Here is a 22730-nt window from a genome sequence, read left to right as displayed (position 1 = left end):
TCTACCCATGGTCACTTTCTAGCCTCTGTTTCTGTTTTTCTTCAGAGCACTTGTCACCATGTGACATGTTTTTTTGCTGTTCATTATGTTTCTCTCTTCCATTCAAACTCTATGAGAAGACTTTATTTTATTTAGGAATTAAGTAAATACCTTGTGTCCATCTTGCTCTATAGGAATTTAAAAAGAAATCATACTAAACCTGAATTTTGCATTTTAGGGATTTATACTCTAAGATACACTGGGGCAAAATACATACGTATATGTAAATTAATGTCTATAAAATGAACGTTAAACTATAAAAGGAAATGAACACTGAAGTCATCTCATCACGAGGCAAATCCAGAAAATAATAGAAGAATGATTTCTGAATATCTCCCAGTGAATGATATCTTCAAAGTAGAAACCATGAGACAACCTACTTATTATACTGATGATTATAGTCTGTGACCTATTTTTCTGAAAGGGTTCTTAAATAGGCCCTGGATGTTTAAGTCATTTGGAAGCCAAATTATTGACATGAAGTTGCTCGTTAGTCATGAATTGGAAACTCAGGAGGTAGATACTATTTAAATGCCATTAAAAATGGCATGGAGCTTTTAACCTGATGTCTATCTCCTTTCTAGAGAAACCCCTCCAACTGAAATAGGCCAGGGCAGCCTCTCTGGGCTCTGCCAACCTCTACTTCTAAGTTTCCCTTTTCTTGCCATTGATTTCTATAGCCCTGCTCTCCTGGGCATAGGCATAGTCTATAGGTGGACTATGGCTCATATACATGCCTGCTGCTGTTCTTTAAGTGCATGAAGATGCCACTGTGATAAACCGAGATGCATGTAACACGCATTCATCATTTTGTAGTAGTTCTTTATCATCATGCATCTTTTGGGAAAAAGATTCAAAGTAAAAGTGGCAGGGTTTTATTTTTTAATATTTATTTTTTTAATATTAAAGGAGGCTGATATACAGTTTCAGAAAAGTGGGGATCACTGTCTTTTGGTGACCATCCACTTTAGTGATAGTCCATCAAACAGGTTAAAATACAATTGATTAGGTTTTTGCTAATCACATTTCAGCTCCCACATCACCTTAATTGACGTTGGAGTGTTTTCAGTTTTGCAGTTTCCTGACTTACGACCACAGATGGTTAATTACATCCACTAGAGATTTGACAAGCAAGGTTACTAAAGGTAATCTTAATTCCCTTCATTCAAAGCTCTTGGGAATCTCTAAAGCAAAGGAAATAAGAAGGTGGGGGAGATTAATTAGGTTTCTAGAAGGGTGGGTTTTGAGGTGGAAGTTAAAAAGAGGTCGGAATTTCACAGAAAAAGTGCTTTAGGGGCTGTTGAAACAGTTAAAGCAGATTTGGAAAGACTGATGATCCCACAGAGCAGCCCCTAAAATATATGGGGCTGTTGCAGTGTGAGATAGGGCAGATTGAATCCCTGCTGCGAAGGGTTTTAAATGCCAGACTGAGGCGTCAGAACTTTCCTCCAGGCACCAGGGAGCCATCGAAGGTTCTCAGCAGGTGAGTGGCCTGGCTGGATTGGCCATTGCAGTCACAACGTTATAATTTCTCCAGTGCACTTCCGACCTCAGCCACCCTCAGTCCGGCTTCGAGCTAGGTGGTGGCAAGACTCTTGTGCAAACCGAAGCCGAGGCCAGAGGCGCCGCCCAGGATGCTGCCCGGGCCCAGACGGGGGCTCAGCGGGCGCTGCACCTGGGCCCGGCCCGGCAGCCGATTGGGCGGCTCGGGGCGACCCCACTGTATCGCGAGACGAGATTGGCAGCAGCGGGCCGCCTGTGCCCCCGCGCTGGCTTTGTACGCAGAGCCGCCTGCCGGTCCTTTAACAATGGGCGGCGCGAGCGCCCGGGCGCTGGGCCCTAGCTGAGGCCGGCGCTTCGCTGCCGACAGTCCGCAGCATGAGCGGGGCCGGCGCCCCCAGCACGCCGGCGGGGCTGGGGCTGTGAGGGCCGCGGTTCCGGGTAAGGGAGCTGCCGTAGGGCCGGGCGGGCCTGACTGGGCGCGGGGCACCGGACCGGCCCGGGGCGAGGCGCGGAGCCTGGCCGGCCCGGCCTTTTGTTCGCCATTCTGGGGCCGCGCGGTCCCGTGAGTTCCTCCGGGCTCCCGAGGAGGAGCAAGCTCCCGATGGTCTTCAGCTGGGACCCCCAGCCAGGCAGACACTGACCTCCGGGCTTCTTGAGGGGAGCTTTTCACCTCAGCGGGGCCATGGCTAGTGTCAAGTCTCCCGCTCCTCAGGGCCGGCGGGAGAGTTCGAACCCAGGACGCTGGGAGCCCGAAGCCAGGCCTCCCGGTCCAGCTTTTCCAGAGCTTGCACCCAGGGCCACGCATTGGCAACTTGGGGCCCGAGTTGATCCCCTTTTGCCAGTCACCCAGTTGGGCAGTTCCCAGAATAAGCCAGCTCCTCCGGAGTGGGCAGGTCGGGCGTTGTGTGCGGCATTAGGGAACCGGTCTGGATCGGTGGTGGGTTTAGGACGAATCAGGTGAAGATCTACAGCCACACAGGGTGGCCTGAGGTCACAGCCCTCAGGGAAGGGGCGCGCAGGGTCGTAGGAAGGAGCTGCTGGTGGTGACCGCGTCTGGGGTGTGTCTTACAGACTGAAGTTGCTGCGTCTGGTTAGGCGCGCCGCCGGGTCCCATGGAGCTGGAGGGGCAGTGGTGGCGAGGACAGCTGGCTGCTGATATTCACCAAGCGCTTCGGTACAAGGTAACTCTGAGGCCCAGTTTTCCCATTCGGTGTCTCGCGCCGGTTGTTAGGAATCTTGGCTCCCTTGCTCAAGGTTAATTAACTTCTTGGCTCCTTCCCTGGGATGTATCAGAAGAACCTGCAACTTAAGTGAGGGGAGGGGCGTGGTAGTTGGGCCAGAGAAGGTGGAAAGGAACATTCTGGTGTTCTTGTTTCCAGGTGGAACATGAATTTGATTTTATTTTTATTGGGCAGAGCAGCCCTCCTTGGTCTATCTGTGGTTGCTGTAAGATGCAGCTATCTGTTGTAAGTCGCGTTCCTGCATAAATTCCTTAGCCTTTCACTTACTTCGAGACTTTAGACATGTTAGTTTTCTGTTTTTCAATGTCCTTATCTGTAAAGTGAGGAATAATAATAGAACGCACCTTTTGATTGTGAAATTTAAGTAGGTTAGTACTACACATGTGCTTAGAACAGTGCTTGGCATATAGTAAGCACTAAGTAATAACTGTTATTACTACTTACCCCTTCAGATTTGGGCTGTTCGGAAAGCCTTAAGATGGAAGGAGTTAGCTGCTTCCTCTTGCTAATATCAAAGTCAGAAAGTAGACTTAGTATACTTAATAGGTATTGGGAAAAAAAATACACCTTTTTTTGCAAAGCAAAAAGCAAAGTCTGTGTATTGTTGCTCTTAAGTTACAGTTTTGCTCTGCATGTCACAAGACAGCTTAATGAGATGACAGCTCTGCCTTTTGGATAATCAGAAGAGAGACTAGATCCAAAATGATCTCTAGCTTAACTCAGTTTTATCTTGGATAGAGAGAGCCGTTTGTTACGTGGATTCTGACCCTTGGAGTTGGGAGATCCTGGGATGATAATGAACCTATATCTTGAGTTTCTGACCAAGTTAAGTAGATTGGAAAACCTAATTCTGACTTAAATTGTTACAAGCTTTCCTAGGGTTGAGATTTCTAAATGCTACTCATTAATTCTGATATTCAGTCTCTTACACACACTAAATACACCTCAGCCCCTAGGAGATCATTTGGACCACATAAACATTCCGACTATGGAATCTCTGGCTTGTTAGGGAAAGAGTTGCAGGTTTTCTGCTTTGAAAATCGTTCAGATACAGTTTTGATTTTTTTTTTTTTTTTTGCAGATGTCATCTTTCAGTGTGAAATGTTCTTTTCTTTTTTAAAAATTGACATATAATAGTTCAACATATTTTGAAAAGTTCTTTTATAAGTGTCAGCCTCTTTATCCCTCTGGTATGTGGTGAAATGAATTATTTGATGTTAATGATCAAATGATATTAATTTACATGAAATTTAAAAAGTTTTCAATTCTTATGTTTTATGTGTAGATAATTTTAATCCTGATTGCTTATCTGAATTGATTTTGTCAATTGAGATTGGAAGTCGGTTATTTTAAAAAATTCAGATTCATTGAATGCTTTTGTGCATTAGTCTCTGGAGGATTCAAAGAATAAGACCCAACCCTGCACTCAAGTTGCTTATAGGCTATCAGAGGACAAGGTAGCACAAGGTCTGAAGGAATGCCACTGACAGTTGTCTTGGGCCATCTCTGGCATGCTGCCTTGAGTTGGCTTTAAAAATAAAGCACTGTGTAAACCATGTTTCATGATTTGACATATTGGTAACACTTCATAAAGAATTTACATTAATCAGTAAAGTGGAACTGGAGAGACCACTATTTGTAGTACACTGAAGTCAAGGAAAGTTAAAATGAACTTTTCTCAGAGAAGAGACATGGTGATTCCTGGCTATTCATACTTTAATCTTTTTATAATTTAGAGCACCCAAATTTAGGTCTTCCTTTGGGCATTTGCCATTTGGATAATGTAGAATGTGTTCTATGTTTAGATCTAAAGTTTGTGGAGAAATCATTAGTCTGACCTGCATTGTATCTACTAGGGAGGGGTGAAAATTACAACAAATGGAAATCCTCATGCCAGCTATACTATTTTTTATAAAACATAATTTATTGCCCCACTCCCACCCCCACCCCAAAAAACCCCTATGAAGTAGCTGTCTCCTTTTATTTTGTGTCTCCTTTTCTTTCTTCTCATCATTTTGCTCTGTATACTTAGTGTTATAGGCTGTTTGGGAAAGTATTTTCAGGAGCCTAATGACAAATGGGAACAATTCTAGCTTTGTGAGAAACATTAAGAAAATATTCATCCCACAGAGTTGTACTTATGCTTCTGAGTATTCCTTTTAGGCCTTTATTTCAATCCTACCTGGACAGTTAACCCATTCTGGGAAGGGCATGGCATTTGGTATGGAGAGCTGATGGACACTTGAGACTGGAGATGGAGATGATGTATTCAGGCCTCCCTGTGCTTTGGTCCTATGGATTCCTGAAAAGTAGATGGGAACAAGAGTGTTCAGTTCTCAGGGATCAGAAATAGACAGTAGAAGAAACTCATAAAGTGAGAGAAGCAGTGGTCATTTTCTCATGTGTATATGACTGCAGTACCTGGACAAAGAGAACAAAGTCTGACAGTCATCTGGCAAGCACTGTACTTTACCATTTAAAAAGACAAAAGAGAATGTATTGAACACATTGTTAAACATATTCTATTGATAGCCCTTGTGGTTCCTGCCTTTGTTTTTAGTAAAGTTGGTAAGGTTAACATAGTTAAAAATAAATCTACTATGTGTTTTCCAGGTATGTTTCCCAGGGAGTCTTTAAGACCATGTTCAGGCCTCTTTTCCAGAAAACTTACCCTGGCTTTGTTTTTTTCCCAACTCCCCACCCCCTGAGCTGAGTTAGATTGTCTTCCTCCATATTTCCATAGTAGCCTATGATTACTATATGTATTATAATCTCTGATTCGCCTACTAGAGAGAGGCTTGAGACTTTTTCCAGCCTTAATCCCTGGGATTAGCACAGGGCCTGCTACATGGGAGATGCTCAGTAAATATCACATGATGGCAGCAAAGGTAAAATTGTAACTCATTTACACCATTGTAAAGATCTACAGAATAGTGAAGGAGTAAAACAAAAATCCTAGGGGCTGTGTGAGAAATCAGCGTGTTCCCTTTATTTGAAGAAATATATTTTTTTCCTCAGTGGTGTTTGTCTAGGCTTTTCTCACTTATACAAAAATTAAAAACATAAAATGGCCTATTAGCCCATCATCCAAGTAACCCCTGTTAATACTTTTAAAAAATTTTAAGGGTTGCATGCACATGGTTAAAAAGAAAATTTCAGATATTATAGGAAGGTTTAAAATGAGCCTCGTCCAACCCCTGCTATTCCCTGGTCCTCTAAAGTTACTACCATTATTGTTTTCTCCTGAAAAGATACCCAATAAATTAACATATCTTCTAGTAAAATATTTTCGTTGTTGATACAGAGGTCATAATATATATTCACTGTTCTATACCTTCCTCCAACCCTACCCTCAGATTTTTCCATATCAACACATATAGCACTACTGCCCTTTATTTTAGAAGCCACTTTGGATCAATGCTCCATAGTTTATTTAACCAATTCCCTGTTAGACATCACACTTTTTTTAATTAAACTTTTTATTTTGAAATTATTGTAGATTCACATGCATTTATAAGAAATGAATACAGAAAGATCCCTCTATACCATTTACCAAGTTTCCCTCAGTGGTAAAAAACTTGATGAACTGTAGTACAATATCACAACTAGAATATTTACATTGATATAGTCAAGATACACATTTTCCATCACCATAAGAATCTCTCATGTTGCCCTTTTATAAAAATTCACACCCTATTCTCTCCCACCCTCATGTCCCACCTTAACCCCTGGCAACTACTAATCCGCTCTCCATTTCTATAATTTTGTCATTTTAAGAATGTTATCTAAATGGAATCATACAGTATATGACCTGTGGAGATTAACTTTTTCACTCAGCGTAATTCCTTGGAGATGCATCCAAGTTTTGGGGCATCAATCTTCTTTATTCCACTATTTTGCTATTACAAACAGTGCTGCAAAGGACCTCCTTACATGTAGGGTAAATTCCTGGGCTTAGAGTTGCTAGGTTAAAAGTTATCTGCATTTTTAAAAATTTATCTATTTTACCTAATTTTCCTCCAATAGATTCTATCAGTTGTCAATCTGAACAATACTATGTGAGAGTTCCTATTTTCCCTCTTAATAGCATAAGCAAAAATTGATAAAATCTAATCTGGAAAGTGAAAAACTGTATAAGTCTTTATATTTGAATGAGATAGGAATTGTTTTATATATTTTTGGCTTTTGTTAGTATTTTTCTATAAACTATCCATATTTGTTGGCTTTTTCTTACTGATTTGTAAACGAGTTCTCTGAATAACAAATTAGTTCTTTGTCATATGTGACAGAAATATTAAATGCATGTATTCTCTCCTTATTTGAAATGCCATTATTATCACATAGGTCCTTTTAACCAAGTAAAAGGAATGTCTTTCCATGTATGTAAGTCTTCCATACCCTATTAGAATTTTAATGTTATCTTCATACAGTGCTAGCATATATAAGTTTATTTCTAGGTGTTTTCATTTTATAGTTACTAGATATGAAATTGTCAAACTGGTTATTAGTATACAGAAGAGCTATTGACTTTTTATATTTTATAATCAGCATCTTGCTGAATTCTTCCTGTTTCATTTTATTTTTTCTCTTGATTTTCTTGGGCTTTCTAATATAAATTCTGCTATCTGAAAAGTAATAATTTTGTTCTTGAAAATGACTTTTGATTCTTCCTTTCCAATAATTATACCTTCTTTTTCTTTTTTCAATTTGAATTCGTTAGTACTCACAGAATGTTAAATAATACTGCAATCGTAGCCGCTAAAATGATAATCCTGTCGTTTCACCTCCAAGTGAGATGCTGGCTCTTATATTTGAGATCTTTTTACCTCCCTCCCTCCCTTTCCTCAAGGAAATATTTCTGTTCTTATTTCTCCCAGGGTTACCTTCGTTTCAGGTGCTATTTTGGCATCTGTCAAGATGACTGTGCATATTTGTGAATTTTTATGACGACTTACAGGTGTCCTAATTATGAACCATCCTTACATTCCTGGGATGTGCTACAATTGATGATGATATATTCTTTGGCTACACTACTAAATTACAATCGACTATTTTATCCATATTAGGTAATATTAAGTTAGATTAATATGTAGTTTCCCTTTGTTTTTGTTTATGATAAACTATACATAACTTAAAACTGATTATTTTAAACATTTTAAGTGTACAGTTCAGTGACATTAGGTATATTTACATTGTTGTGCTGCCATCTCTACTTTCCTCTTTCATCTTCCCAAACTGAAACTCCATACCCAATAACTCCCCAATTTCTCACTCTCTAGCCCCAAATAACCACTGTTCTATCTTCTGTCCCATAAATTCAACCATTCTAGATACCTCATATAAGTGGAATCATACAATAAATGTCCTTTGTGCCTTTTTTTCATTTAGCATACTGTCTTCAAGGTTCATCGATGTAGATGAATGTATATCAGAATTTCCTTTCTAAAGGTTAATGATATTCCATTGTGTGAATATACCACATTTTGGTTATCCATTCATCTACTAATGGGTATTTGGGTTGTTTGCACCTTTGGTTATTGTAAATAATGCTCTTATGAACATGGGTATACAAATATCTATTCAAGTCTCTGCTTTCAGTTTTTTGGGTATATACCTAAAGGTGGAATCACTGGGTCGTGTGGTAATTATTTAATTTTTTGAGGCACTGCCATACTGTTATCTGCAGCGACTACACCATTTAACATTCTCCCCAGTAACACACAAGGGTTCCAAATTTCTCTACATCCATGCCAACACTTGTTATTTTTTGTTTTTGTCTTTGTTTTGTTAAATATAATAGCAATCCTAATGTGTGTGAAGCAGTATCTCTTAGTGGTTTTCATTTGCATTTTCCTAATGATTAGTGATGTCGACATCTTTTTCATGTTTGCTTGTTGGGTATTAGTGTATCTTCTTTGGAGAAATGTCTATTTAAGCCCTGTGTCCATTTTTAAAATGGTTGGGTTTTGTGTTCAGTTGTAGTTTTTTATGTAATCTAAACATTAACCCTTTATCGGATATGATTTGCAAATATTTTCCTTTCTGTGAGTTGTCTTTTCTCTTTGTTGATAGTGTCCTTTCATAAGTTTTTAATTTTGATGCAGTCTAATTTATTTATTTATTTATTTATTTATTTTTGCCTGTGCTTTTGGATTATATCAGTGTTGCCTCTTTCTCAATTTGTGATATCTATTGGATTTAATATCAGTATTATGCAGATCTTATGAATTTGGAAACTTTCTATCTTTCTCTATGCTCTAGAAAAGTTGATATAATATAGTCCTGAGATTGAAAGGTGATTTTAGGTATATGAAAGGATGATGGCAAAGGAGAGATCATAAAACTGCTAAAAGGAAAACAAAATTAGAAGATACTAGTGGATGAATACTGGTCTCTGTGTCACTGCAAGTATAATATAGTATGCAGCATACCAGAAGCATATCCATTTACCTTCTAACCAAAAGCTTTGAACTTGCTGGAGAGGAGTGTGTTTGCGTATGTGTGTATTGGGTGGTTGATTTTTTTTTTTTTTTGTAAGGATGTTTTTCTAAAAAGACTTGGTAGGGAAAACAGGATTCCTTTTTTAAAAATCCTTCTAGAATGCATCAATTCCATAAAGCAAGAAAGACCCATAATTGGTCACATCAGGGGTGGTTAAGAATAAGGAGAAAAGGTTGGTTTTAAATTAAATTTTAAGTGTCATTCATTACCCTTTCACTAAACTTTTCCATTTTTGTGTTCCACTCAAGAAAAGTATGTTTTGAGTACTTATAACACTAATATAGTGGGAAAACAATGTTAAATCTTTGCACTGTAGGTATATTGTAGATACATCAGACTAAATGTCATTCCTCTTGATTTAGGAGCTGAAGTTGCCTTCCTACAAAGGCCAGTCCCCTCAACTAAGTCTCAGACGGTATTTTGCTGACTTGATTGCCATTGTGAGCAACCGCTTCACGCTTTGCCCTTCAGCCCGCCATCTTGCTGTCTATTTGCTGGACCTGTTTATGGATCGCTATGACATCTCTATCCAGCAGCTGCATTTAGTTGCGCTTTCCTGTCTGCTTCTAGCAAGTAAGTATGGATCTGATCTACATGAGTGGAAATTCCTATTGTTTATATAATAAAATTATGTATACCTCAGTAAAATATCAGAAAATCTCATTCATTCCACTTTACTAGTATCAGGAAGCTTGTGTTGAAAGTGTTTCTTGGCACAGTAATTCTTAAGATATTTAAAAATGGTTCTGGAGTCTTTTTAAAAACATGTGCCTAACCCCTACATCCTGAAAATTCTAATACAAATGTCCATCAGACAGGCTACCCCAGATCTGCTGAGTCAGAATCTACATAATGGGGCTTGGGTATCTTTTAACTGTTTAAGTTCCAAAAGTGATTCTGATGTACCTTTCCTATTGAGAACCACTGTCTTAAAGCAGTGATTCTCAAACGGGAACAATTTTGTCCCACAGGGACACTTGGAGACATTTTTGGTTGTCACATCCTGGGGGAATGCTACTGGTATCTAGTACATACAGGCCTGGGATGCTGCTGAACATCTTGTATTGCACAGGACAGTTCCCCATAACAATTCTCTTGCCCAAAACATCAATGGAGCTGGAGTTGAGAAACTCTTTCTTAAAGGTAACATACGCTTATACTGTTAGAATACTTTCTACTGACTACGTAATGAGTTGGCTTAGTGAACCGAAAGTTAATGTGGAACTGCTACAAATGTGAAAATCGTTGCTTATGCATTAGGCCAACTGTGTAATAGGCTTCAAGATAATCTGATACAACCATATTTGTTACTCAACACAGAATGTACTGATAGACCTTTGGGGGCTTCTTTCTCTTAACATCTTCTTGTAACTCATTTCATTGGTCGTTGGTACTATCACAGAAGAGAGACGGCAAGTAAAGGAATTGAAATTGAGTTTTTCTTCTTTTAGTAATATGAAAAGACTCTATTTGATGTTGAACTCAAATTGATAATGTAGTTTTTATATTATCCATGTCATTATAATAGAAATTTAAGCCCTATTTCAAAGTAGTATGTAAATATATTGACATCCTTCACCTGTAACCCCCACTTGAGGGTTTGGGATCCAATATGGCTGCTGTCTAAGGAACATTATCCGTATACTGATGCCACCAGAGTTGTTTCTAAAACACCTCTGTGCTTTGGCTGCTAATAAACCTAAAACCAAATGCAGTCCTATGTGGTCTCATTTCTGGTACTAATCTCCTTCAGATTTTCTTTTCTTGCCTTTATTCTTTTGATCTGATGGCCCAACTACTTGTTTTGTCCCTTGAATGTCCTTTTGTAAGCTATTTCAGATCCCTTATAGAACAAGGCTGAGTGTAAATAAATCACAGCTGCAGTGATGACTTCCTACTGCTTGTGTGTTAAGGTGAAAATTGCTTCATGTGGCATTTAGAACCTTTCATCTGGACCCACCTACCTTTCCAGTCTCATCCAACCCTATCCCCGTGCACCTTGAGCCAAATTCTTAGTAGAATACTATTTACTTCCTGAATATCTATTATTTCCCCTTAAATCTTTTGTTCTCTAAGATCCAGACACATCACCCACCCTTCTTCCCCACCCAGAAGCCAGAGAGGTAATGCCTGTACATTTATAATTAGCCTTTAATTTAACCTTTAATTAAAGTTTCATGCTCATAAGTAATCATGTGTCTAATGCTATAGGTGTTTCATCACTGACTGTGAAGCCCTTTGGGGTTTAATAGTTTGCATAAGATTGGACAAACCCAAACACTTGACAGGTTAGATGTGAGTCCACAAATAAAATGGCTTTTTGTTATTCCACAGAATGGTAATTAGTTACAGGCTCAGTTTATAGTAGAAACATGCCAGAAATCAGACATGCAAGTTAGGTTATTTTATGATCTTATGATCTTTATGATCTTAAAACTTGGATCATTAGTGGAAAGTAACCTTTTGCCTACTATGGCCATCACTGTCATTTTAACACTACAAAGTTCTACCTGCTCTGTGCTTGCCATTCTTAAAGTGTGGTGTGGGCCAAGTAAGAGGTTCATCTTTGTGTACCATCTCAGGTTGGTTGGAATGGAGTTTTCAATTGTTCTTGGTTTTTAAATTGTATATTACTGTTAGTTTAAGGTTATGATCAATTTATTTTATTGAAGATTATTTGGTTTCATCTCTCAGGTAATATGTAGTTATTTTTGGCTCATTTTCCAGTAACTAGGCTGTATTTGCTGGGGTCCAAATATGAATTATCACCTGTTACTAAAAGAACTGGGTACCTCCTCCCTCTTTTCTGCTGATACTCCCTAAGCCCCCTTTCCCTGAGAGAGAACTGCCTTTACATTCTTCCTTTTGCCCTGGAGAGTGGGAATGTGTGTGAGGTATCCTTCAGTATCTTGGCCCCTCCAAAGTAGGAAGTGGTCAAAAGAGTTTGCTGTCAGCCCTACACTAAGGTTAGGAATCTAAGACGATGGCCCTTAGCCAGCTGCAATCTCTCTGCTCACCCTCCACCCCCAGTCTATGACTTTACAGCAAAAAAGCTTGGGATGCTTACAAACTGATACCCTGTTTTCAGTGTTTGATGTCTGTTTTAAATTTGTAGAGTTCATCCTAGTGTTTCTTACATTCTTATACTCTATCTTACATTTGGATACCAATAGCAGCTATCCAATTATTAATAGTTATCATAAACATTCAAATAATGCTTCTCCTCACAGAATGATTGAACTTTTTGTGTACCCCTTCCCCAGCTGCTCCCTGCTTTGGGATGGGTGCCCTGCTGTATGAAAGTGAAGAACAGCTTACAGCTGAAAGGACTGGGTGACAGTTAGATTCCAGTTATCGAATAAGTTGGGAAGCTGCAGGTAGTTTGGCAAAAGATGGAGCACACCTTGTAAGTTCCAGAAGCAAATGTTTATCCAGCTGCCTGGGTGTCTGCACTATTAGAGGTAGGAAGGAAGGGCCTACAGATTACCTCTGATTCAAGAGCGGTGTTTTAGAGCAGGGACCACAGTGATGGAGTTCCTGGGTTTGAATCTCTCATCAGCAATGTGAATTTAAACAACCCTTGAGTCTCAGCTTATTTCTCTATAAAATGGAACTAAAGACACCTTACAAAGTTGTTGTGAAGATTAAGTGGGGTAATATTGTTTAAAAGCACATAGGAAATTGAAACAAATTGTTTATCATCATAATGATTAATTCTACGTTAAGCTATAATCTTTAACCTGCCTCCTTTGCCCTAAAGGTTCTAGCTTCTAAAATGGACCCTGCTCTGTCCTGGGAAATTCTCATATTCCAGTTCTTTCACATGTATACCCTGGTTTCCCTAGCCTTCTATGACCAGCAGTAAATTTATGGAGAATATGGAAGCAATGTTGGAGATAAGGTTTCTGATAATTTGCCCAAGGCGTTGTGTAACTAAGAAATGATCCTGGAGTCCAGAGGAAGCCAAAAGCAAGATAAGAGTATTTTATTAGTTAACAATTTGTAACAAGTTCTTACTTCCCCTTGTCCACCAATACTGGATTAGCAAAGCTTTTTACTTTACTGTCTGATCAGTGAAAAATTGTATCTCACTGTTGGTTTAATTCACATCTTAATTTTTAATGACCTTAGAAATTCTTTTCTGTAAACAACCTCTTCCTGTTCTTTACCTATTTTTATATTAGATGGACAGTCTGGTAAATTTGTGATGATTCTTAGTGTGTATTAAGGATGACTTTTTTCTCCTCTTAGTAATAAAAGAATATGGGTTGGCTCACAATGGCATCTGATCCATGCCCTACTCAGGATATAGATCTTCTCTACCACATACCTACCATTCACTGCTGGCTTTGAAAATGTGTTGGTTTCCATGGCTGATCTGAACATTTCCTATAAAGGAAAGACAACTTGGTGTTTTGTTTCTGTAGCCTCTAATTCTCTATTTTCTGGGAAACAGATATGAATTTCCTGTGCCCTTATTTCCTGTTTGGGGCCTTTATCAATATAATCACATGGCTTCTGGTATTTCCTTTCAGTTGAAGAAACTGATCTTTGTGATTTCTATGTGGTACTGTGGATAAGTAGATTTAAAATACCCACACACATTGTTCAGCACAACAAAAACTATAAATCTGAATACAGGTGCTCACTGAGGTTATCACACTCTTTAAAATCCTTTAATATCCATGTATCTGAGTATTAATTACTAAACATAATGAAAAAGTGCCAAAAAATTTGAACCTCAATTAAAATCCCAAGTATGGCTATTTATACAGTATGCAGGTTATTTTTAACTTTGCAAATCAATATGCAAAGTTTTTCATACTTGTAATAGCCAAATACTTTATAAATATAAAAATCCCATAGATACTTAGTAATATAGAAGTCTGCCCTCCTGGTAGTTGTTATTCACATGTAACCTGGTGCAATACTTTGGTCTGGAAGTGCTGATTTGGGAATTCAAACATAAATCTTCTTTTGGCTTCCATTTTTGGTTTGACTTAACTTATTTGACTTTAAATGAATTGGCCAACCTCACTACCTTGGTTTCTTGAGCAGTGAAATTGGTCATATACGTTTTTTTCCCAATGTTGACAGTTTCAAGGAGATAATTCAAGGATTAAGAATGTTTCATATTATGGTATATTAATTTCTTCAAAGAAACTTCAAGCATGATGTAAATAAACTCATTAATTTTTACAGTATTCCTTTGAAGTACACTGCTAGTATTGCTGCTGCTACACAAATGGCAGGGTACTTGAAAGCCATAATAATTCATCCAGAGGGATTGAACTGAATTTCTAGGTCATTCGCCTGCTGAAGAATTTCACTTTATTATACTGAGAACAATGGTCTCCTCTTCTATCTCTTTATTCAGTGATGATGCTACATAACTATGTCATTAAGACCACTTTAGTGCTTTCAACTATATTCAGTATATGATACTGGCAAAATTGTGAAATTTGTCTTTACAATCTGAATTATGTAAGTTTTGGATAAACTCCTACCTGCAACAATATTTAGTTAAAAAGTAGTTTAGATCTGAAGAAGTTCATCTCTCTGCCATCACTCCTGCTGCTTTGAGTGTAGGTTCTTCACAAGACGTGAGCTTAGAATCTCCTGGCATCAGAGACAAAAACTCCTACCCCGGTTCTCCCTGAGCAAAGATCAAGGCAGTCTTTTTTCCCCAGCACCAAGACTGGTCAACATCAGCAAATCTACACTGGTTCCAGCCCCAGTGCTGCACACTGAGCGTCTAGGCTGAGTGACCCTGGCTACTATCATTTGTAGCAGCTTTAATGTGAGGTAAAAACGCATCCCTTCTAGAAGAGAAACTTCAAAGAGAAGCTTTTCTGCTTTCTCCTGCTTTGGCAGTCTTTCTGGTTCTTCTCCAAAAAATGTTTTTAAATGGATAAAATTGTAAGATTTCCAGCCAGGTGTGGTGGCTCATGCCTGTAATCCTAGCACTTTGGGAGGCCGAGGTGGGAGGATCACTTGAGGCCAGGAGTTCGAGACCAGCCTGAGCAAGACCCCATCGCTACTAAAAATAGAAAAAATTATCTGGGTGTGGTGTCACACATCTGTAGTCCCGCTACTTGGGAGGCTGAGGCAAGAGGATCCCTTGAGCCCAGGAGTTTGAGGTTGCAGTGGGCTGTAATGATGCCACTGTAGTCTAGCCCAGGAAATAGAGTGAGACCCTGTCTCAAAGAAAAAAATTCTAAGGAAAGTAAATATATTGAAATTGTTATCAAAATATATTGTAATATATCAAAATATTAAAATGAATTTTTGAAAATACTATGTGCTTCTTTAGTAACATTCTAACAATTTTGAACAAGTATGAGGGTAAAATCTATTGTGAGAAATCAATAATAATTGTAATATAATATGACTATTTTAAACCTTAAATATAAAATAGAATGCCATCCTGGGAGGTAGAAGGCTTAGTTTTAATTTCCTTTTTATGGACCACCATGGAACAAAGACCCAAAGAGACTTGAAGACAGCTCTTTGGTTCTGTTGCTACATCTGGAAAATCATAATGGAACTTTATAGTTTGTGAATTTTCTCCATCTATCAGTTCTCAAATACCTAAGACAAATGCTTTATATATATAGTAAAATGCTTATTTGGAAATGAAAGTGTAAGATGGTACATAATCTATAGGAACATTATTTTGGGGCTGTAAAGGGAATCTTCAGCTATGCATAGTTGAAACCTTATAGATGAGTATTTCCTGAAAAGAAATCAATGCCTTTGAGTAATAAAGTTCTGCCATCATATTGTCTTTATTCCTGTTCTGCTTTGAGTAAGGGGATCTAAAAGATAATTATCTAAAGATACATTAATAAAGACATAAAGCGTCTCCCCTTCCCCTTCTTGTTTTTCTTTTAACAGACTCAACTAGACTCAACTAGATTTTTGTTTTAAATTCAAAAGAGAAGGGATGGTTTTTTTTTGTGGAACAACAATTCTTACGTTAAATATTCACCCAGTTTTTCCCCCTGGTCTTTTTATCTCTCTCTGGAATTGAGATTATGCTGAAAATATGCCAAGATGAAACAATTGAAGCTGCACTATTTTTGATTTCAGATAGAGCTATGACATTAAATTTTTTTAAACTATCTTCTACTTTAAAATAATTTTCTTCCACCAGCCACTACCAGCTTGCAAAAAGGAATTTCCTGAAAAGATTTAGCTGATGAGATTTGAGAGAGCTATTTTTTCATTGGCACATAGGACTATGTACATTATACAACAGAACACAGATCAGAATGTTTACATGTTTCAAGCATGTTTTTTTCAGGGGATGGGAAAGGTTGGGGACAGTGGCACTGGGAAAGAAAACACAGAGAAATGTGAGAACCACAGAGTTCTACACAGTTGTATCTATGAAAGGTAGGGTAAAGAATGTCTTTGGATCTAAATTTTGGCAGTAAGATAGCAAATCCCATTTTACTGACTAAATCTATAATGATCACTTGCCTAACATTTTCTTTCCTCTCCCCATTTCTCTTACAAGGTAAATTTGAAGAAAAAGAAGATAGTGTGCCTAAGCTGGAGCAGCTTAACAGCCTGGGTTGTATGACTAATATGAATCTTGTATTAACAAAACAAAATTTGCTACATATGGAACTGTTATTATTAGAAACCTTTCAGTGGAACCTCTGCCTTCCAACAGCTGCCCATTTCATTGAGTATTACCTCTCTGAAGCAGTACATGAAACAGATCTTCATGATGGCTGGCCAATGATTTGCTTGGAAAAAACTAAACTCTATATGGCCAAATATGCAGATTACTTCCTGGAAGTATCTTTGCAAGGTGAGTGGTTGTGAATGCCAGTAAGTGACTTGCGTGCTTGTGACTTGTGTATTCTGTTGCTTAAGTTCATTTTTGGTGTCTCCACAGATTATGCCTTTCTAAATTATGCACCTTCTTTAGTAGCTGCTGCATGTGTGGCTTCTTCGAGGATTATACTTCGTCTTTCTCCAACGTGGCCTACAAGACTACATCGTCTTACTGCTTACTCCTGGGATTTCTTAGTGCAGTGTATTGAACGGCTATTGATGTAAGCCTTTTTGTTCTTGTATTTGTAATTTCTTGCTACCATTTTTCTACATGAATAAGGTGCCCTAAAAACAGCTTCTCAAAGGCACAGACCTTTTAGGAAACTTGATTCTGGCACCTACTTGCTGCCATCAGCAAGCCGCTGTAGGAGCAATATTCTGCAGAAGGGGTGTCCCTTTTGGCTGTTAACTGGTTAGAAGTTGTCATTGCTAGAATGATTCTGGATACATGATAGGGAAAGGAGCTGCTCTTTTGTGTCTGTAAGCCACATTAACTCTGAGATCAGTTTAGCCAGCCAAATCATCTCCCATTCCCTATTTCCACATCTTTTTAATTTTGGGGCCACCGGGATGTTACCAAAGTGGCAGCCACACTTAAGTGCTTATTGTGTACATATCTCCCAAACTGGAAATAGCCCTCAAAGCTACCAGCAAGGTTCATACTAAGGGAAAGAGCTTTAGAAGTGTACGAGCAAGGTCTTACTGCTGTTGAAATTGTGGTGCATGGACTGCTACCTAAGTAGTGGTGAGAGTTCATGAAGCTAGCTGTTAAGTAGCTGAGTGTGGGGCATGACTTTCTTGCAAATTCTTTGTAAGTAACATTATTAATAGTTTCCTTTGTCTCCATGTTGCAGTGCTCATGATAACGATGTGAAAGAAGCAAACAAACAGAGAGGACAAGCAGGACCTCAGTCAGCACAACTAAGTGTGTTCCAGACAGCTTCCCAGCCCTCACGGCCAGTTCACTTTCAGCAACCTCAGTATCTCCATCAGCCACATCAGACATCACTGCAGTATCGCCATCCTACATCGGAACAACCAAGCTGTCAGCAAATTGTATCTACCACACATACCTCATCCTACACACTACAGACATGTCCTGCTGGCTTCCAAACTAGTGTTCAGGGCCTTGGGCAAGTGCAGACTGGTGTTGGGATGTCGTTGGCAATACCAGTAGAAGTTAAACCCTGTCTGAGTGTTTCTTATAACCGGAGTTATCAGATAAATGAACATTACCCTTGTATTACTCCATGCTTTGAAAGGTGATTGTGTGTGAAGGTGATGACTGACCCAGATTGCTTTGTGACTGGAAGCTCTGGGTAAGCTTCTGTAAACTTCTCTTCAAAAGGAAAGGGATCTATATGACATCAGAACTCTTCAGGTACCAGCACCAGGAAGACTGACTATCCCTTTCAATGCACCGTGAATACCTGGGAGGACTAAAACACTTTAATAGTGTGTGTGTCAAATTCTGTTACAACAAATCCCTGCATGATAAAAATGTTGAGGTCCTGGCTTATGGTCCAAATATTTCAAAAATATTTACTACAACAGAAAATTTGGACAGACTCTAATTTGCCATTTTGAGATTTGACCTGTGGTAGGTTCTGGGCCTCATGTTGGCTTACAAGTCAAAGACTAATGTTTATCTGTGGACTTGCCAAACAGTCTTTCATGAAGGAAAGTTACAGTATTAATTTTTGATGAGGTTTTTTTTAATTCTACAGTTTTGAGTTTTATTTTTGTTCTACAGATGAATTTTTTTACTAAGTTTAAACTCATGAGTTGCTATGTTATACCAATCTGTGCAGTAAAAAACAATTTTTTTTAGATTCTATATAACTTCCTATCATAAGTTAGGTATCTGGATTTATGTACTAAAATTAAGGATGGAATAAGTCTGTTATTTTAAAATCATGGTCATAATTTTTTGTTTTTTTTTTCCCTAAGTGATCAACCTCAAATCTTTAGAATGAAAACACATTTAACTCAGGGAATTTGTAATACTTGGAAACACTTAACTGTAATGCAACATACTTTGGGAATGTTACAGTATGAACTACCTTTATAACATAGGTTAAAATACTGTTGCTAGGATGTGTTTTCAAATGAGAACATAAGAGTGTAGCTCAGAATGAACGAAGTGGTAGTTCCTGTGATTCATAATAAGTATATAGGTTTTGCATTTCTCAGTGCAATCTGTGATTTATACTCAGATTTGATATTACTCTTTTAAAAAAAAAGTTTTTTCAAGGGAAGGCGTAACTGTAAAATGTCAGTTCTAGGATAAAGTCCCATAGGTTTATTTTGGAAGGGACTGTGGCCAGGGTAGTTCTCAGGTTGTGCTACAGCAGCACTTTGTTATGTGGAAGACAGGTTTTTATAAGCAGCCTTTGAATTCAGCTAGTCAGTCTAAGCAGGCAAAGGTACTGATTATTAAATTTCAGTAGCCATTTTCATGGGATTGGTCCTGCAACTGCCCTGGGACATTTCATTGTTCTTGTAATAAGTGAAAACAGCAATAATAGTTATTACAGCAAGGGCAGTTTGGGAGTAAAGCGTTTTGGGGGAATAAGCTTAAAAAGTAAAAAAAAAAAAAAAATCACTGTAATAACTGAAACTGTATACATTGTGCTCTTATCTGTGGGAGAAAGAGATTCGGTGGAGGGAAGCTTTCTTTAAAAATTAGAAAGGTGTGTCTTTTTGTTTGTGTTTTTTAAAGATAGCACTTGAATAGAAGGGAATCCACATGGCAGATAGGTGACTGCCACAATTTGCATTGAAGACAAACTTATTATAAAGATGTTGTGGGTATGCAGCAGGAGTCTCAGTAATCAAGCCAATGGCCTTTGTTAGGAAGGGAAGGGGCTCAACACAGTAATGGACTGATCCAGATGGTTCCAGGGGATGAATGTGGGTGGGTGGCTTCTGCCAGCACGAATTCTTAGAGAAATGTTCTTTCCTTAAAAGGATTTAACTTATATATTTAGAGTACATAGGGCATAATGTGGATTTATTAGTCTGGTAGATAAACCACTTGGGTAAGAACACTCACTCATGGCAGTTTTCAAATATGAACATTATTTTCTGAAAGTATCACCACTTTTCCTCTTTAAAGAAGGCTGCTAATTGGATTTTGGTAGTTCTTACCTCAAGAAAACTTGAATTATTTGGGGGAAAGTGGGTTTCAAAAGAGAATATATCTTTCACATTCACATTCAGAACCCAGCAATCTGGAGTCCAATTTTCAGTATTTTAACTACCTCAATAATACTATGAATGTAAGATACGGGGATAGAGATCCCAACTTGAAACAACAACCAGTGCCTGTGATAATTTAATGTCTTGTCAAACGCTTTTACTGATTGGTTTATATGTCATTCTTGTTATAGAAGAATATGCCTTTTAAAAAAACTTATTAGTAATACTTTCCCAGTTTATATTTAAAAAAGCTAAAGAACACTGGATTAATCTTTTGGGGGGGTAGAATAAAATAATTGATTACTATTGCTGCATACCCAGGGTGGGATGGGGTGGTTGGAGAACCAGAACTATTTTTAAAACATTAGGTTTCCATATAAATACAACTCACAACTGCTAGCTTTGGGGGTGGGGGGATTTTGTGTGGGTTTGTTTTGTTTAATTTATTGATTAGTCTTTAAAGTAGGTCCTTTTTTTTTTTTTGAGATTACTGGACCATCATTAACTATGTACTGTGAAGAGATTAATGATATGTATAAAGGGCTTTACCAAAGTCCACTAAATAAACACTACTCAAGTACAGACTGCAAACCAAAATTTATCTGTGTTCTGACGTTAATTGCAAATAGCAAGTGTGGTGCTAAAGTCTACACCAATGGAATTAGATGAGTGCTATGCACTTAATTTTAAAATAAACTAGTTTTCAGTAAAATGGCTTTGGTGTTTTTATTTTAAATATAAACCTGTATCTGTAGCTTTACTGATCCATGCCACCTCATAAGTCAGACCTGGAAGCGTGATTATATTTACTAAGCCATCCAGATGTAGAATATAACCATAGTGGTGTGAAACGTGTCCATTCGTTATGTATTCCATACTGACACCCACAAAAGTGTACTGAACACCACGGTTGCCTTTTGAGCTTTAAATTAGTTGTCAGTACATTAGCAACTGCAGATTCTAATTTATTGAACAATGGTGCAAGCTTTGGAAAATTTGAAGTCTGATCTCAAAAGTAGGGACACAGAAAATGGTCAAAGGTATGAGATAGAACAAGTCAACAGTGATCATGGTCTGTTCACCTACGTATAAACATAATTTGTAATATACAGTGTTTTTTAGGGCTGAATTTAAGAGAAAAAACAACAAACATTCTAAACCAGGGCAGGGAGCTTTGCGTTGTGATTCTGAGCTCCGCGTGTGTTTCCCAAGCACCATGGTAAAAGACTTGGCCTCCCCTGCCTCAAGCAGTTTACATCTAGTTTGAGAAATATTGACTAGCACACTTGAAGCAACTAGAATGGTGTAATCTGGAACTCAGTTTAATACTGTGTTAGTTTAGGAATCACTCGACATCCATTTTTTAAATCCCTTAGATTTGAAAAAGTAACAAGTACAGTCTACAGCATAAAGACCAGGCTCAGGTTTCCTATGGGAAGGACACCTGCTGCTACCCTGTCCCTGCCCCACTACCACTCCTCATCTTTGCTCCCCGAACACCCTCTGCTTCCCAGGTAAGCATTACCACCCTGAATGGAAGGAGTACTTACTGGAGTCCATGAGCCCCTGACGTGGTATGCAATTTATAGGTGAATGTTTTCCTCTGTCCATAGTCTTGTCAGCTACTCAAAGGGATCTGTGATTAAAAATGGCAAGAGCCACTGTCTTGTATTATCTGCTTACTTGCTAGTTTTCCCCCACTAGAACACACTCTGTTTTTCCCTTTTTAACAAGTTCTTACTTTTAGAACATTTATATTTACAGAAGTATTAAGACAATACAGTGAGTTCCCATATACCCCACACCCAGTCTCCCCTCTTACTGACATCTTACATTGGGATGATACATTTATCACAAAGAACCAATACTGATACATGATTATTAGCTGAAGTCCATACTTATTCAGATTTCTTTAGTTTTTCCTTAATATCCTTTTTCTGTCCCAGATTCCTACCCAGGATATCACATTACCTTTAATAGTTAGATGATCGTCTTAGGCAACTCTGGGTTTTGACAGTTCCTCAGACTTCCCTTGTTTGTGATGACTGACAGTTTTGAAGATCATTGATCATTTCATAGAATCAACATGTTTCTTGAGGGCAGGGATTTTGTTTTATTTGTCTTGTGCTCCTATATGTGATAGGGATATATGTGATAGCACATCATAGGCTTTTGGGACTAACTAACTCAAAAAATTAATGCAGTCCAAAAGTGGGCTGTGGCTACTAAAATGCTGTCCTGGGCTGACTTAGAAATAGAGTATTCCGATCATAGGAAGGCACAGTCCCCTCAGATTCGGTACTGGTTAGATCGTACCTGGAAAATCTTGTGAACTGAATTTTAAGTGGAATGATGACAAACCCCAAATTTAGCCACAAGCTGGGTAGTCTGCAGGTG

The 22730-nt window shown here is 38.4% G+C and overlaps 1 protein-coding gene across 3 annotated transcripts; it reads left to right on the top strand.

Moving 5' to 3' along the window:
• The first annotated feature begins 1673 nt into the window (after positions 1-1673).
• CCNJ (cyclin J) lies at positions 1674-21045 on the top strand. 3 transcript variants are annotated; one of them, XM_012654473.1, is made up of 6 exons: positions 1674-1980; positions 2614-2723; positions 9647-9857; positions 16807-17106; positions 17230-17353; positions 17987-21045. In XM_012654473.1, the coding sequence occupies exons 2-6, from the start codon at positions 2655-2657 to the stop codon at positions 18396-18398; spliced, it is 1116 nt and encodes a 371-aa protein (XP_012509927.1). In that variant the 5' UTR covers positions 1674-1980; positions 2614-2654; the 3' UTR covers positions 18399-21045. The 3 variants fall into 3 exon arrangements, with proteins under 3 accessions (XP_012509927.1, XP_012509926.1, XP_012509925.1); XM_012654472.1 differs by having other exon boundaries at positions 17227-17353; XM_012654471.1 differs by having other exon boundaries at positions 17194-17353.
• Positions 21046-22730: the final 1685 nt, after the last annotated feature.

Source organism: Propithecus coquereli, unplaced genomic scaffold (genome assembly GCF_000956105.1).
Source record: "Propithecus coquereli isolate 6110/MARCELLA unplaced genomic scaffold, Pcoq_1.0 Scaffold440, whole genome shotgun sequence".
Lineage (NCBI taxonomy): Eukaryota > Metazoa > Chordata > Mammalia > Primates > Indriidae > Propithecus > Propithecus coquereli.
This window is presented reverse-complemented; position numbering and strand designations above follow the sequence as displayed.